This window comes from Notamacropus eugenii, chromosome 3, assembly GCF_028372415.1.
Source record: "Notamacropus eugenii isolate mMacEug1 chromosome 3, mMacEug1.pri_v2, whole genome shotgun sequence".
Classification (NCBI taxonomy): Eukaryota; Metazoa; Chordata; class Mammalia; order Diprotodontia; family Macropodidae; genus Notamacropus; species Notamacropus eugenii.
The window spans coordinates 381,330,602-381,345,918 of record NC_092874.1 but is presented as its reverse complement, the minus strand read 5'-3'; the positions used below and the strand labels follow the sequence as shown (position 1 = coordinate 381,345,918).

General features: G+C 45.3%; 1 protein-coding gene across 2 annotated transcripts in view; it reads left to right on the top strand.

Moving 5' to 3' along the window:
- Positions 1-5,658, top strand: part of SLC29A4 (solute carrier family 29 member 4) — a 57,997-nt gene extending 52,339 nt beyond the window's left edge. For both annotated transcript variants that reach the window (XM_072597662.1, XM_072597661.1), the window contains exons 10-11: positions 1,074-1,314; positions 2,726-5,658. In XM_072597662.1, the coding sequence (XP_072453763.1) occupies positions 1,074-1,314; positions 2,726-2,868 (384 nt within the window). In that variant the 3' untranslated portion in view covers positions 2,869-5,658. The remainder of the gene's footprint in view (positions 1-1,073; positions 1,315-2,725) is intronic.
- The last annotated feature ends 9,659 nt before the right edge of the window (positions 5,659-15,317 follow it).

Genomic DNA, 15,317 nt, shown 5'->3' with positions numbered 1-15,317 from the left:
GGAGGAAGGCCTGATATAGTCCAATCCAATATTTGGGACTTGGAATCAGAGGGACTGGGTTCAGATCCTATCATGGCCACTGTGTGACTTTGGGCAAGTCACTTCACTTTTGGGGGCCTCAGTTTCCCTACTGTAAGATAAGGAGTTGGACTAAATGACCTCAAAGGTCCCTTCCAGCTCTAAGTCCCTGATCCTTTGACTCCCAATAGATCATCCTGACCACACTCCCTCCAATCCACCCTTTATAACACTGCCATTCTAATCTTCCTTCTGCATCACTATCGTTCAGTCATTTTAGTCACGTCCAACTCTTTGTGACCCCATTTGGGATTTTCTTGGCAAAGATACTGGAATACTTTGCCATTTTTTCCTCTGTCTCATTTTACAGATGAGGAAACTGAGGCAAACAGTGACTTGCCCAGGGTCACACAGCTAGTAGATGTCTGAGGCTGGATTTAAACTCAAAAAGATGAATCTTCCTGACTCCAGGCATGGCACTGAATCTACTATGCCACCTAGCTGCCCTATGCAAGGTGTTACCTTCGCTGAAACATGGGCTTAGAGGATTGCCCAGAGAACTGAAAAATCAAGTGACTTGCCCAGGGCCACACCACTAATATGTGTCACAGTCAGGATCTGAACCCAGGTCTTCCTGGTTTCAGGATCAACTCTTACCCCTAACTTTAGCCTCTCTCAGGAGAGGGAAACTTTTAATATTTTTCTACTTAATTGTTATCTTTTTCACTCTCTTGAACATCTCTTGCTCCTCCCAACCTATTTGTATCTTGCACACTCTCCAAGTTTTCCTGGCTTCAAGGTGGGCTCCCTGACCATTAGGTAACAGTGCTTGTCTTCTTCAGTATTCTATATAATAGTTATCTGTGTTTTTGTCTTATCTCCTTACTAGACCATAAGCAACATGAGGGCAGGGGTCATGTCTTCTCTAAACTTTGCATCTTCCCCAAATGGTGCCCTGTACAAGGTTACTAAATGTTCACTGACTTGGATTGTCATGCCCACTGGTCCTTCTCACACCCCGACTGGGCCATGTCCACTTTTGCTTTCTCTCACAGATCCTGGCAGCCTTGCCCTATGACTGGCGAGGGACCCACCTCCTCATCTACTCCTGCCTACGAGCTGTCTTCATCCCTCTATTCATCTTGTGTGTGTACCCCAGTGGGAAGCCCACCTTCAGTCACCCTGCCTGGCCCTGCATCTTCTCCCTCCTCATGGGCATCAGCAATGGCTACTTTGGCAGTGTGCCCATGATCCTGGCTGCAGGAAAAGTGAGCCCTGAGCATCGAGAGCTTGCAGGTATGGGGAGCTGGCCCAATGTGAGGTCTGCTGGCATTAGTAACTTTGGGCAAGGCAGAAAATCTCGATGAGCCCAGCTCCAGAAGATGCCAAACTTACAACTCACAATTGCCCGTCCCAAATACTTCCTCACCCCCTCTGCACCCGCTTCTCACCCAGGCCCTTCGAGGAGTCTTATAATACATTAGAGCTGGAAAAGATTTTTGTGATTATGTGATCTAACCCTTCAGTTTTACAGCTGAAGAAACTGAGGCCCAGAGAGGTTATCTCTTATGTCATGGCTAATCCTCAACCAAAATTTGATGTCGTTGAAGTTTGTCTTTGATCACCCCCCTGTCTTTTTTCTGTCCTTCCCCCTCACCCACTGCCTACCCTTGGTTTTCTCCTTCAGGCACCCTGTCTTTTCATCCATCATTTCTCCTCTTGCCCATCTCAGTACAAGAAAACCTAGTAGTATAATGGATAGAGTGCCTGTCTTGAAATCAGGAAGACCTGAGTTTGAATTCTTCCTCAGATGTATGCCCTTATGACCCTGGACAAGTCACTTAACTTTGGCCTCATCTGTAAAATAGAAATAATAATAGTACCTACCCTCAAGGGTAGTGGTGAAAAGCAGTTGACAGAGGGGGCTCCTCATCAGGAGCTCTGATGAAATCCCAAGTCTGATCATTCTCTTGCCTCTCACCCACCCCCCAAAAAGGAAATGAGCCATGCTCTGTGTGATGCTAGAGGGCAGTGCTAGGACCAATGAGCAAAAGCTAACTGGGACATGAATTTCAGCTCTTATATCAAAGCATTTCCCAGCAAATAGAGTTGATGACAAAGGAACCATCTGCTTTTTGAGGGGATAGTGAGCTTCCTGTCTCTGGAAGTACACAAGCAGAAGATACATAACCATCAGTCAGAGACACAACAAACGTCTGCTGCTGAGTAGGAGGAATAGGGATAAGCATCTATATAGTGCCTACTATGTGCCAGGTACGGTGCTAAGCATTCTTTATGAATATTAACTCCTTTGATCGTCACAACAGCCTGTGAGATAGATGCTGGTGCTGTCCCCATTTTACAGTGAGATGGAGGTGAAGTCCCTTGTCCAGTGTATCTCTCAGCTAGGATGGGTCTGAAGTCAGTTCTGAACCCAAGCCCAGTGCTATACCATGAACCATGTAGGTAATGAGCACCAACTTCCCCCATCACCAATACATAGACTCTCCACCCCCAAATGGAGGTCAGAAGATGGGCGGGGGGGTGGGGTCCACCTTCTTAAATCGATTTTCAGGAGCAGTTGCAGGCTTGCATCCCTTTTCAAAACCCTAACATCGAGGGTGCGGGGTCACACCAGCGCTTCCCTCAGCAGAGCCCTGCCTCTTGACTCAGAGAGGCTGAGCAGGTGCTCCCTTCTCTTTTCCAGGTAACACCATGACGGTTTCCTACATGACGGGCCTGACTCTGGGCTCGGCTGTCGCCTACTTCGCCTACAGCCTCACCAGTACCTCCCACAGCACCTGCTTCTACACCGAAACCTTCAATAACACTTTTACATCAGGGTACTGAGCGGGCCTCGAGGCCAGGCAAGAAGATCAGCTGGCCAGTATGCATGCCAGTGTGCATGTGTATGTGTGTGTGTGTGTGTGTGTCTGTGACTGTGTGTGTGACTGTGTGACTTGTGTGACTCTGTGTGTGACTGTGTGTGTGTGAGACTATGACTGTATGAGTGTGTTGGGTGTGCTGGTGGGGTGAGTGGAGTGTCTGGGACCTGGATTCTACAGAGAAGTTTTACTCTTGTCTGAGTGTAAATTAAACCTGCCTCCCTTTCCTCTGTACCCCACAACCCAATCCCCTAGCAAAACAAACAACTCCCCAATAATTTGGAAAAACCCATCCCTCTTCACTCCTCCAACTGCAGTCTCTTCTCACTCTGTCTGCCAGCAACAGGGATGGAGGCCTATGAGTACTGGTGAGAAGCCTCAGGGCCCAGTTTCAGAGAGAGGTGGCTAAAGGAGGTTGACTTTGACTGGAGGAAACAGAGGACCTAGCTCGAGGGGGAATATGAGTGAAAGCCAGTCCCCCACCCTGACGTGGGAGGATATGTGTGAGTGTGTGACTGTGTATGTGTGTGTGTGTGTGTGTGTGTGCATGAGTGTGTGTGCATGTGTGCTGTGTGTATGTACTTGAGTGTGTGTATGAGTGTATACACATGTAGAAGCCTCTCCCTGAAAATTCCTCTCTCCCTCCCTCCTGCTTCTTCTTACCTCCTGCCTCATTGATTCATCCTGACTCTTGGGGTGTGACCAGTGGGGCAGAGATTCTGGGGCTGGTATGGAGGGAGTAGGCCAGAGGTGGAGTCCAGCTGTGTCAAGGCAACCCAAAGCCTTATTCTAATCAAGCCATGTACCCCAGTCCTCCAACAGGCCCAGCCTGGAGCGCCACAGTGTTTTGGGGTCTGGGAAAAGCAGAAGAGATCTCCCTAGGGGTCGAAAGGGGAGTGAACCATTTGAACTTTTAAAGCAGCCAGATTTTCCCTGATTGTAAATGGGGTAGCTCTTAGCCCCCAAGGACTTCTGGGAGAAACTTTCTCAGGCAGGGGTGGGTTAAGGCCAGGGTCAGATGAAGGCCAGGGCCAGTATAGCAACCTGCACAGGGTCTAGTGAATCCTGCCCCCTCCCCCAAGCCACCCCTCCAGCTCTCTCCTTACCCTCCCAATATGAGTATTCCTTTAACCAAGAGGATTCAGCTAAGGAAGACCCTGAATGTTAGTTAAGTCCAGGGATTGCTTCCACCTGGCAAGGTTCTGAGGAGGGAGAGGGAACTTTGTTCGTCTTTGTCCAACTGTCTACTTCAGCCTCTCTGTTCTCAAACACTGTGCCTCCTGCTGTCCTACTTGTGGGCTGTTCAAAGATGGAGGAGCCCAGAACAGACAGACGTCTGGAGATGTTGCTGCTCTGGAACTAGGGAGGGAAATCATGGCAGACATGAGACCCAACTGGCACTCCGCTGGTGCTCCTAGGAGATGCAGGATGAGGGTGGGGTGCCACTGTATACCCTCCCACCATTTCTGACCTCTATGGACAGCAAAAGGTCCTGTGGTCCCCAGGGCCATCTGGGAAAGAGGTCAGCCCCCATTGTCTAGTTTACAGACCACAGTCCAGTCATCCCCTTCTCCTTTGACCATTAATGCTATAGAGTAGGCCCGGGTTTGGGCCAACACACCACCACCACTACCACTCTTCCCCCTGTAGGGGCTGGGATAGATCATTTTTACCTCTCAAGAAGGAAAAAACAAAACAAAACTCCTTCCAGTGAACATGGGATGGAATGAGTTCTATAAGATCTGTGGAGTCTGGTAGAAAAAGTAACTCAAAGGATTTAGAGTTAGAAGAGGCTTCAAAAGACCCCCTAGTCTAATTTCCTCATTTTCTAGATGAGGAAACTTAGGCCAAGCAGAGGTAAATGACTGCCAAATGGCAGAGCATGAGATTTGGAATCCAGGTCTCCTGACTCCAAATCTAGGGTTCTTTCTACTGTACCATGTGGGCCAGGTGTCAGGAGATAGGGTCCTGATCCCAGCTCAGTCACTGACATACATCATGAACTAGGATAAGTCACTTCCCTCCTACCTCAGTCTTCTGATTCCTCCTCTATACGATGGAAATAGTTGGGATAGATGATTTCTGGGGTGCCCTGTAGTCTCTGCCATTTTTAGGATTCTTTTGAAAAGGAAGATGGGAAGGAAAGGAAAAGGAAATTCCACTGGCAGGTGCAAGATGGAGGGTGTGAGAAAAGTGCTTGAGTCTGCCATGAGGGGGCACAGACACCCCAACGCTACGAGGAGAAAGCAGAAGGAGATCACCCCAGTTTGGAGGCATGCCAAAACAAGAGACATGTCTACAACTGCCTGAATGTGATCTTTATTTCTCCCACCCCCTAATCCTCACCTCTGCAGACCCTGGCTAAAATTTGGCCAGGAGGGTCGGGGTGGGAGAGGGAAATAAGAGATTTTTCCCAGACTGTGATGGGTTGCCCTCAAGGACGTTAGTAACAGGAGCTTGAAGAGTCTTCTCCATGGAGAAAGGATGTCAACTGATTATTGGTGGGCAAGTGGACAAGAAAGGTGTCTGATCCCTGGCCTTTCCCCATCTCCACCTTCGCTGCTCAATCCTCTGACCTTGAGCCCTGGAGGAAAATGGGAGTTCCCTCTACAGCCTGCCCTAATCCTGCAGGGAATCTTTCATCCTGTGCCACCAAATTTTATTGTGTGTGTATATATCTGTCTGTTCATAAAAATGTACCACTTTGACCATTAAAGGATCATGTGAAAATATACAAGAGGCAGAGGAAATATTACAGCAGATGACAGTCTTTGAAATACTCTAGACTCCATATATTTTCAATATGAATGTAGAGAATTATGTCATCTCAGAAATACAGTCCGCACGTCCTTCAGTCCCCATCTTCTCACTCCTGCCCTGGAGAAAATGATTTCCTAATTAGACATTTGCTTGCCAAGATGCTAGGGAAAGGAGGGGAAGAAGGCAAGGAGGCAGACAAGAAGGAAGCCCCACTGATGAGGATGGAGAAGTTGGGGCAGAATCTTACAATTCGTACCCAGCCCCGACTGGGTCTGACTGATGGATGATGCCCTCCCCCCCACCCTGGGCCTCAGTTTCCCTAGCTGTAATAAGGGGTCAAGGGTAGAATTTGAGGTCCAGGGACTCTGCAGTCATCTGAAGGAAACTGGGGCCCCTCAACAGATTTGACAACAGAATCTTTGAAGCTAGGGGTTGCTATGCACCCCTTCCAGGGATTAAGTAACCTTTGTCTGAATTCCTTCAGTGATGAGAAAGTCACTCCAATTCATTCTGCTTATGAATAGCTTTTATTAAGATCAGAAGAGTATAAGTTCAGGACAGGCAGGGATGTTAGAAATCACCTGGTCCAAGCCTCTCATTTTATAGAGAAGGAAACTGAGGCCCTGAGAGATTAAAGTGATTAGCCCAAAGTCACAATCTATCTTTCCTTTTATAAAGCCAAAGTCTACCTCCTTAGAATTTATACCCATTGCCCCTAGTTCTGCTCCCTGGGACCAAGCACAAGAAGGTTTAATTATCTTTGACTTGAATAGAAGGTCTCTGGAAATAGTACAGTCTCTCACTAACTGGGTCTCTGCAGAGAACTGTGATTCATGCAAGGATGTGCTGATAAATTTTTTAAAAAGGACTCTCTGGGTTTTAAAATAATGTGTTTAGTCCTCCATTTAAGTTTAATCTGCAGGGCAGCTAGGTAGTACAGTAGATAGGGCACTGGGCCTCAAGAACACAGCAGGACTTGAGTTCAAATCCTGAGATCCTGTGTCACCCTGGCCAAGTCACTTATGCCCAATTGCCTAAAAAAAAAATTAATCTGTATTATTAACCTTTTCTCTATTTCTTTTTAAAGTTGATACGATCAACAAAACAATAAACCAAGCCCCAATTTATAGTATTTTATGATTCTCAGGATGCAAATGCTTGTACTGAAAATTTAATAATCAGCTCTTCAGAGCTGGTATGAATGGATTCCAACACATCCTTGCTCTTATACTTCCCTAGGGAGTGACTAGCTATGACCTTACATGTTCCAGGTATTTAATGAACACTTTAGATCTGAGAGACCCAGAGCTGAGTAGAGTCCCATGGAAAGAAGCAGCATAGGGTTTTGGACCAGTTTTTGGATCAGTGAAGGTCCTTGGCTCTGGTCCCAAGAAGAGATGGTGCCAGTAGGTATAGCCCATAGAAACCAGGCTTGTTTGTAAGATGGAGTATGCAGTGGGATCCAGATCTACTCCAGATCCTGAGGGTGCACAGCTGGCTGGACCATGGACTGGGCAAGGCTGATGAGCCAATGAGCTTATCATAGCCTCCTTGTTGCAGTGGTTCCACTCCCATTTCTGTCTTTTCCTGGGTACCAAGGAAGGTGTTGCACCTGTAAATGGATGACTACAATTTGTGATTTTCACAGTATCTTCCTCACAACATCTCCCCTTCACAGATGGCAAAACAAGGGCTGTGCAGAGAGGTCATGAGTTGCTCATGATCACACAACTAGTCTATGTCAGAGCTTGAGTTCAAATTCACTGACCCCACAGGCCACTGCTTTTTCTACTAGGCCACACTGCTTCTAGACAGTGGGTTTAGTGCTAAGAGATGGGTTGGCTCCATTCACTTATATGTGTGTTCATCCTTCATTGCCAAAGAAGACCATGCCATCAGAGAAATGATGACATGACTTGCACTTGACTCTGTTTTGAGTGAGGGAGGGCTGTGCAGGTCACTAGCCTTACTTCTCCTCTCCTCCAGAGACATCTGGATCCAGTGACAAGATATTCAACAGGATGACTGGAGATGACCCAGGATGAGGCAGTTGGGGTTAAGTGACTTGCCCAAGGTCACACAGCTAGTGAGTGTCAAGTGTCTGAGGTGTGATTTGCACTCAGGTCCTCCTGACTCCTGCACTGGTGCTCTATCCACTGCATCATCTAGCTGCCCCCATTCACTTATAGGATCTTGGGCAAGCCTGGATTCATGAAAAGAGCCTTGGACTGAGAGCCCTGCCACTGAATGTGTGACCTTGGGACAGTAACTTCCCTCTTTCAACTCCCACTTCCTCCTGTGAAAAAAATGAAGAGGCTACGTGATTAAATTCACCTCTCTGGACTTACCTCTTTTGCTGGGCAAAAGACTTTCCTTCACCTTCACTTAGGGCTGCATTTGAAAAAAAGACGGACCTGTTGGGTTCATAGAATCATAGATTTAGATCTAAAAGTGACCCCAGAGGCCTCCTAGTCCAAACCCCTTATTTTCTAGATTAGAAAACAGGACTGGGGAAGTTAAATAGCTTGTCCAAGGTCAGAAAGGTAATACATAGCAAATGCAGAATTTAAATCCGAGTCCTTTGGCTGCATTCCAGCGTTCTTTACCCTGTACCACAATCCATCCTCTTGGTTGAGATGAGGTTTTTAAGATTATGCAGAAATCATAATCACCTATCCAAACTAAGTACCTCCTCCCTCCCCCCAAGCTTGGGATGTTTCCATCTACAAAGGAGACATGGGTGAAGTCAGGTTATGATGATTAGCGAAGGCAAATGACCTTGGGCAAGTCACGTAGCTTATCCCTTTCCATGGCCTATCATCACCTTCTTTGCAAAACTAGGGGCTTGGACTAGGACAGGGACTCTTCACCTTTATGATATCATGGATCCCTTTGTCTGATGAAGAATGATGCTGTTCAATGCATAAAATAAAAGATAGAAAATTACAAAGGAAACCAATTATATCAAAATGAAATTACATTTAACAAATATTTAAGCAAGTATGTGGGCTTTATGTTAAGAACCTCTGCCCTAGGTGGTGTCCCAGATCTCTTCTAGCTTGCATAATATTATAATCCATAAGCATTGAAAGGAAAAAGTTCCCCCCAAAAGCAGCCTGAGGGGTGTGCAGTATGGGAGGAGTAAAATAGTAATCTTGGTAACGATGCTAAGGGGAATTCAGAAGCAAGTTATATGCATAGATATATAGATACATACATACAGAAGTACAGGTACATGCACATGTACATCCATATGTTTATATATATATAGACATGTATGCATGTGTGTGAATGTATGTGTGTATATACATATATCTATGCATAATATATATCCATATTTTGTAGCCATATATATGAATACATATATAGTATATAATACACACATATATATATAGTGTACTGTTGTTCATTTATATCCAACTCTTTGTGACTCTTTTTGGGATTTTCTTGGCAAAGATGCTGGTGTGTTTTGCCATTTCCTTCTCCAGCTCATTTTTGCAGATGAGAAAACTGAAGCAAACAGGGTCACACAGCTAGTAAGTGTTTGAGGTCAGATTTGAACTCAGGAAGATGAGTCTTCTGGTCTCCATGCCTGGTACTCCATGCATTGAGCCACCTAGCTGCCTTATATTTGTGTATTCACACACACATATACATACATGCCTCAGTGTGTATTGTGTGTGCATAACTCAACTACAGACATATGCATATATACAGTTATATATAAAGCCTTGTGAGTTTTTAGGAAAGAGCTACTGTGTCTCTTTCCCCCAAAGACTGCTTCCCTGAGTTGCCCCAGATCTGACCCCAGCTTCCCCAGGCCCGTAGATGCCCAGTCTTGCTAGGACTCTGAATGTCTATTCTATATCCTGGTGCCATCTCCACCCAAGAGAGCTTTTTGGAAAGCCCTCAATCCTTTCAAGGCTTTGCTTGCCTGGTACACTGTAGGCTGCTTCTTAAAGTAGTGAGCTCCCTATGCCTAGAAATGTCTGAATGAAGGACGACTGACTATTCATCAGGAGCCTTATAGAAGGTTTTCATGTTGCAGGCGGGATTGAGACTAGACCGATCCAAGGTCCTTGCTAGTGACATAGTAGAGTATAAAAAATGAAAGTCTTGGGGTCAGGACAACCTAGGTTTTAACTGAACTTCTAATAGTCACTTCACCTCTCACACCTTTGAGTCTCAGTTTCCTCACCTGTAACACAGGGCTACCTGTTTCTAGGAGATAGCAGGATCAGAGCTGGAAGGGGCATTAGAGGGACATTTTACAAATGAGGGAAACTGAAGCTCTGAAATATTCCCTGATTTTCCAAAGGTCACACAGGAACTAAATGGCAAAGCGGGGATTTGACCTCAGACCCTTGGACTCTAAATCAGGCTCTTCAGATTCAGGACTACATTCTCTGTTGCACACCAATCTCTGAGAGTTGTTTCAGGCAAAAAATGAAAGAATAAGGTTTTCCAAACCTTAAAATGCTACATAAATGTCAACTACTGTTCTTATTTCTGAGGCAGCAGAGTGGATGACTTTGAGACATGGGTTCAAGTCCAGCCTCTGACCCATACTGGCCATGTGACTCTGTCACTTAAAGTCACTTAATCTCTGTAAGCAACCTGTGTTGGCGGAGGAAGTTTCCTAAACCAATGAAATCACCAGATAAGAGCCTATCCCTATTCCTACTCTAAGATGACCAGTTTCAGCACTTTTCTGACTTTCCTTTTATACTGTGCTCTATTCCTCTTAACAGAGGCCCGCGGGCTGACTGACCTCAGCCACGAAGAGTGGGCTAGGCTGTCATTTTCTTCCCTGCAGCCAAATGCTTACCGGGGTGGGCCCCACAAAGACCTTGGTCTCCTGTGGGAAGTTGGGACCCAGGGGAGATGCCCTGCATGACCACGAGATGGCAATATTGCCTCACACAGTGGCAACCACCTTGGACAAACACAGGCACCCAAATGACCTTTCTTCCAAGGTTGAGAAAAAAGGAGCAGAGATTGGAGAATGCTATGCAAATAGGGATAGCCCAAGAAGAAGAGGGTCCGTCTCATGCAGGGTTGGTCTTGTGGACATCTTGCTTGGAGCCAGAATTACTTCCTGGACTTCCTATTCCATCTCTAGGTGGGAAAGCCCCTGGAATCTTGCCAGCACTAGGCAGTGTTCTGGGGTTCCGAAAGGGAAGATGGAATGCGGCACCCCAGGGCCAAAGACACTAGAGATTGAGAGAGCTGCCAAACCTTAGGGGCAGTACCAAGACAGCCCTCTCTCCAGGTACTTCTTGACAGCTTTGACCCACATAGGAAGGACTGTGGTCAACTGTCAACTCCAGGCCTTGATTCCCTCCATACTCCAGAATTTTGGTTGAAAGAACCCTCTGGGGCTATTTAGTCCAGTCCATTCCTAAGAATCCCCTTTACAACATACCTGATAGACATTCAATCTTTACTTGGAGAATGCTAGTGTGACAGAACCTCTAATCTCGTGAGGCAGCTCATCCCACTTTTGGACAATTAAAATTTTCCTTTATTTCATTCTCAATCTGCCTGTGTAACTTCCACCCATTGCTGGTGGGTAGTTCTGCTCTCCAGGACCAACAGATATGATCCCTCTACCACCCAACAGGCAGTCCCTCAGATACCTGAAGTCAGCCATCAAGACCCCCTCCTAAGTTTTCACTTCTCATAGGATCTCAGAATGGGAAGGTACCTTGCAAGTCCATGTCTATGGTGCTCTGCCCAGTAGAAGGTATACTTTGATGGCCAAAAGCCTTTGAGTCTAATGGCTAGATTTCTTGCTCAAAGACTAAGCCTTCAGCCCAATTCACTCTGGGGCTCATAGATTGGATAACAGGTGCCCTTCCTCCTAGCACAGAGTGAATGTAAATGCTAAATAGTAACTATTTCTCTTTTACCCAGGAACCCAGAGGATCTTCCCTTCCCAGTCTGATTTTATTTTTTTTTATTAAAGGGATCATCCCTTGAGCAAATACTTAAAGAGGCCTGTTCATTGAGTGAGTATATCTCACCCAAAGTGAAAATCTGATAAGACCTTCGCCTAAAAGGATCAGGGTCCCACATTGCATCCTGGGTCACCTTCAGTCATCCTGATGAATATCTGGTCACTGGACCCAGATGGCTCAGGAGGAGAAAGTAAGGTTGGTGACCTTGCACAGCTCTCCCTCACTCAAAAAACAAAGTCAAGTGCAAGTCATGTCACAATTTCTCTGATGGCATGGTCTTCTTTGGCAACGAAGGACGAACATACACACTCAAATCAAAGTCAACTGCAAGTCATGTCATCGTCTCCCTGATGTCATGGTCCTCTTGGATAAAGGGTAAATACAAATCCTGAATAACAATCTCTTCTGCATTCCCAACTAAGACCACCCAGCATTTGTTTGAGGACTCCTCCAGGCAAACCATTCCCAGTTCCTTGAATAGATCCTGAAATGATGTGATATCCAGGCTCTTTATCTAGCATCTTCTCTGCATATTCTCCAGCACCTAAATTTGGTATCCAGAATTGAGGCCAGTACTCTAGCTGTCTCCTGACCAAGGAATTATCACTGCCCTTTTCCTAAACTTAATTAACTCCTAATGAAGTCTAAGGTTGCAGTAACTTTTTTGGCTGACATTGATCCTACACTGAAACCTTCCATTTTTTTTTTTTCAGATAAACTATTTATACTTTCCTATCTTTTAAGGAGGATTTTTTTTAACCCTGGTATACAATCTTACCATCAGCCAATAAACATTTATTAAGTAACTACTATGTTCCAGGGACTGTGAATTTAGGACAAAAAAAAAAGACAGCCCCTGCCCTCAAAGAACTCAAGTCTAATGGGTGCTGGAAAATGTCCAGAGAAGAACAACCAGGCTGGGTAAAGAGTCTGGATATAACACCATTTCAGCATCTATTCAAGTCTAATCAGGGAAAGATAACATGCAAACAAATGTATATAAACAAACTCTAGACCAGATAAATAGGAAATAATTAAAAGAGAGACAGCATAGAATCAAGAAGGGTAGGGAAGGCTTCCTGTGAAAGATGGGATTTTAGTTAGAAATGAAAAGAAGCCAGGGAAGGCAGTAGGCAAAGTTGAGGAGGGAAAGCATCCCAAGAGTGGGGAACAGCCAGAGAAAATGTCTGGAGTACAGAAATGGAGAATCTTGTTTGTGGGACAGCAAGAAAGCCAATATCATTGGATCAAAGAGTACATGTTCTCAAAGAGTTGGGAAGTGAGGTGTAAGATGACTGAAAAGGTAGGAATGGATTCTGAATGCCAGATAGAGATTTTGAATTGAATCCTGGGTTATAGAAAGTCACTGGAGTTAATTAAGTAGGGGGTGACATGGTCAAACCAGAGCTTTAGGAAGATCACTTTGGTGGCCAAATGGAGGATGAATTGGAGTAGCAAAAGACTTGAGGCAGGCAGACCCATCAATTGTAATCTTACAATTAGCCTTATTATATTGCATATTAAATTGTCCATTTTAGTCCATCAAAATCTTTTTTTGGGTGCCGAACATCATCCAACACATTAATGGTTGCTCCTAGCTTGGGGTTACCTGAAAATGTAATTGGCATGGCCCCGACAGATGAAGTCTAACTTGTTGATAAAAGCACAGAACTACACAAGGTTGTCTACATTTCCCTTGAGTATGTTACTAGAGGCCTCCTTGCAACCTGACATCCAACTATCATAGCTAATTTTTGGATTCAGTCATTCAACCAATTCAGTCAATCCACCCATCTGTACTAATGGGTAGCCAACATTTCTTCAACTTACCTGTTACATGTTTTAATAATTGTATCTATGACATTCTCCAACTCTATCAATATAGTAACTCCTCCCCAACCCCACAGAAGAAATTATTCAAGCCTGACTTGTCCTTATTGAAGCCATGCTGGCTCTGTGATCGCTGTTTCCTTTTCATGGTCACAAACCATCCCTTTAATAATACTCAAGATTCTACCCAGAAGTCAGACTTAGTGTGAGCATGATTCTAATCCTTGATTTAAAAATCAAGACATTTATTTTTCTCCAGGTCTATGGTAGTCCTCTTGTCATCCCTGATCTTTCACACATCTCTGGATAATGACTCAGAGAAAGCACTCATCAGTTCTTTTGGCTTCCTGGGATGTCGTTTATCTGAGCCTGACTTGAATCTTTCAAGGGCAATGGGTGAGAGCACCCTGTTATCTCCTGTTTATCTTGAGCACCAAGCCTCTATTATTCCATATAAGTATATTGTGAGAATCAAATGAAGTTAGCCATCTAGAGTTGAAAGGGCATGAGATTTGGAGTCAGAGGACATGGGCTCAAATCCCAGCTCTGCTACCTACTACCCGTGTGACTTGGGACATCTCGCTTTATCTGTCTAGGCTTCAACTTCCTCATCTGTAAAATGAGGGAGTTAGACTTAATAACCTCCCTCCCCCCCCCCCCCACACCACCACCACCTTTCCAGTTCTACGGACCCTAGACTGTGAGAACTGAAAGTGATTTGAGAGATCATGCCCAAAAGTTATACAAAGTTAAGAGTAAGGCCTGTACAAATATAAAGCTATAGGGAGATGATGGCAATGAGTTTCCCCAGATCAAATAGGCCTTCAGGGTAAGAGTAAACCTCCAGGATCAAAAATAAAAGCTTTTTTGACATTTAAGGCCCTTTCCCACCTTTGCCTTTGTATACTTAATTCCCCTCCACTTGCTTCTCATATTATCTCTATTGTAACAGTCTTTGTGATCCCATTTGGGATTTTCTTGGCAGAGATACCGCAATGGTTTGACATTTCCTTCTCTAGCTTTTTACAGAAGGGGAAACTGAGGCAAACAGGGTGAAGTAACCTGCCCAGGGTCACACAGATGTCTGAGGCTGGATTTGAATTCAGGAAGATGAGCCTTCCTGACTCCAGGTACTCTCTACTGCACAACTTAGCTGGCTTTTAAAGACCTTTACTACCTTTCCACTCTTCATAAACCTTCCTCCCTCAAATATACTCTCCAGTTTAATGACACCAGCCTCATGGCTGTTCCTCAAATACACCCCTATCTCTCAGCTCTGATCATTCTCACTGGCTGTCTCCCATGCCTAGAATTCTTTCCTTCTTCACTGTTGCCTCCAGGCTCTCCTGACTTCCTTCAAGTCTCAGCTAACATCCCACCTTCCACAGGTGGCCTTCCCCAATCCTCCTTCATATTAGTGCCTTCCCTCTGCCATGGTACCCTCTGCATATCATTGGTACATAGTTGGTCAGATGTTGCCTCTTGCACTGGACTGTGAGTTCCTTAAGAGAAGGCACTGTTTACTTTTTTTGCCTTTCTTTGTATACCTAATGCTTAGCAGTTATTATGAGCCCCCAATAAATGCTGAAGACATTAAGGAAGGGCTCTGCCGTGACCTGCAAACTTTGCCCCAGTAGTCTGGCCTTGAAGCAACTTGTCTAGCCTGTTTTCAGAGGTCCCGTCAGTCCCTGACCCCAAACTAATAACAGGCCTGAGTTACCCCTCCAGGCATCCCCCCCTGCATTCCCTCGGTGCAGATGAAATCTGGGATCATCCCACAATAGCCGAGGGTGGGGGGAGGAGGAAATCATCCTTCTAGAAAGCTGCTGAGGTCATACGTTCCTCTGTTCCTGAAAATGCAGAG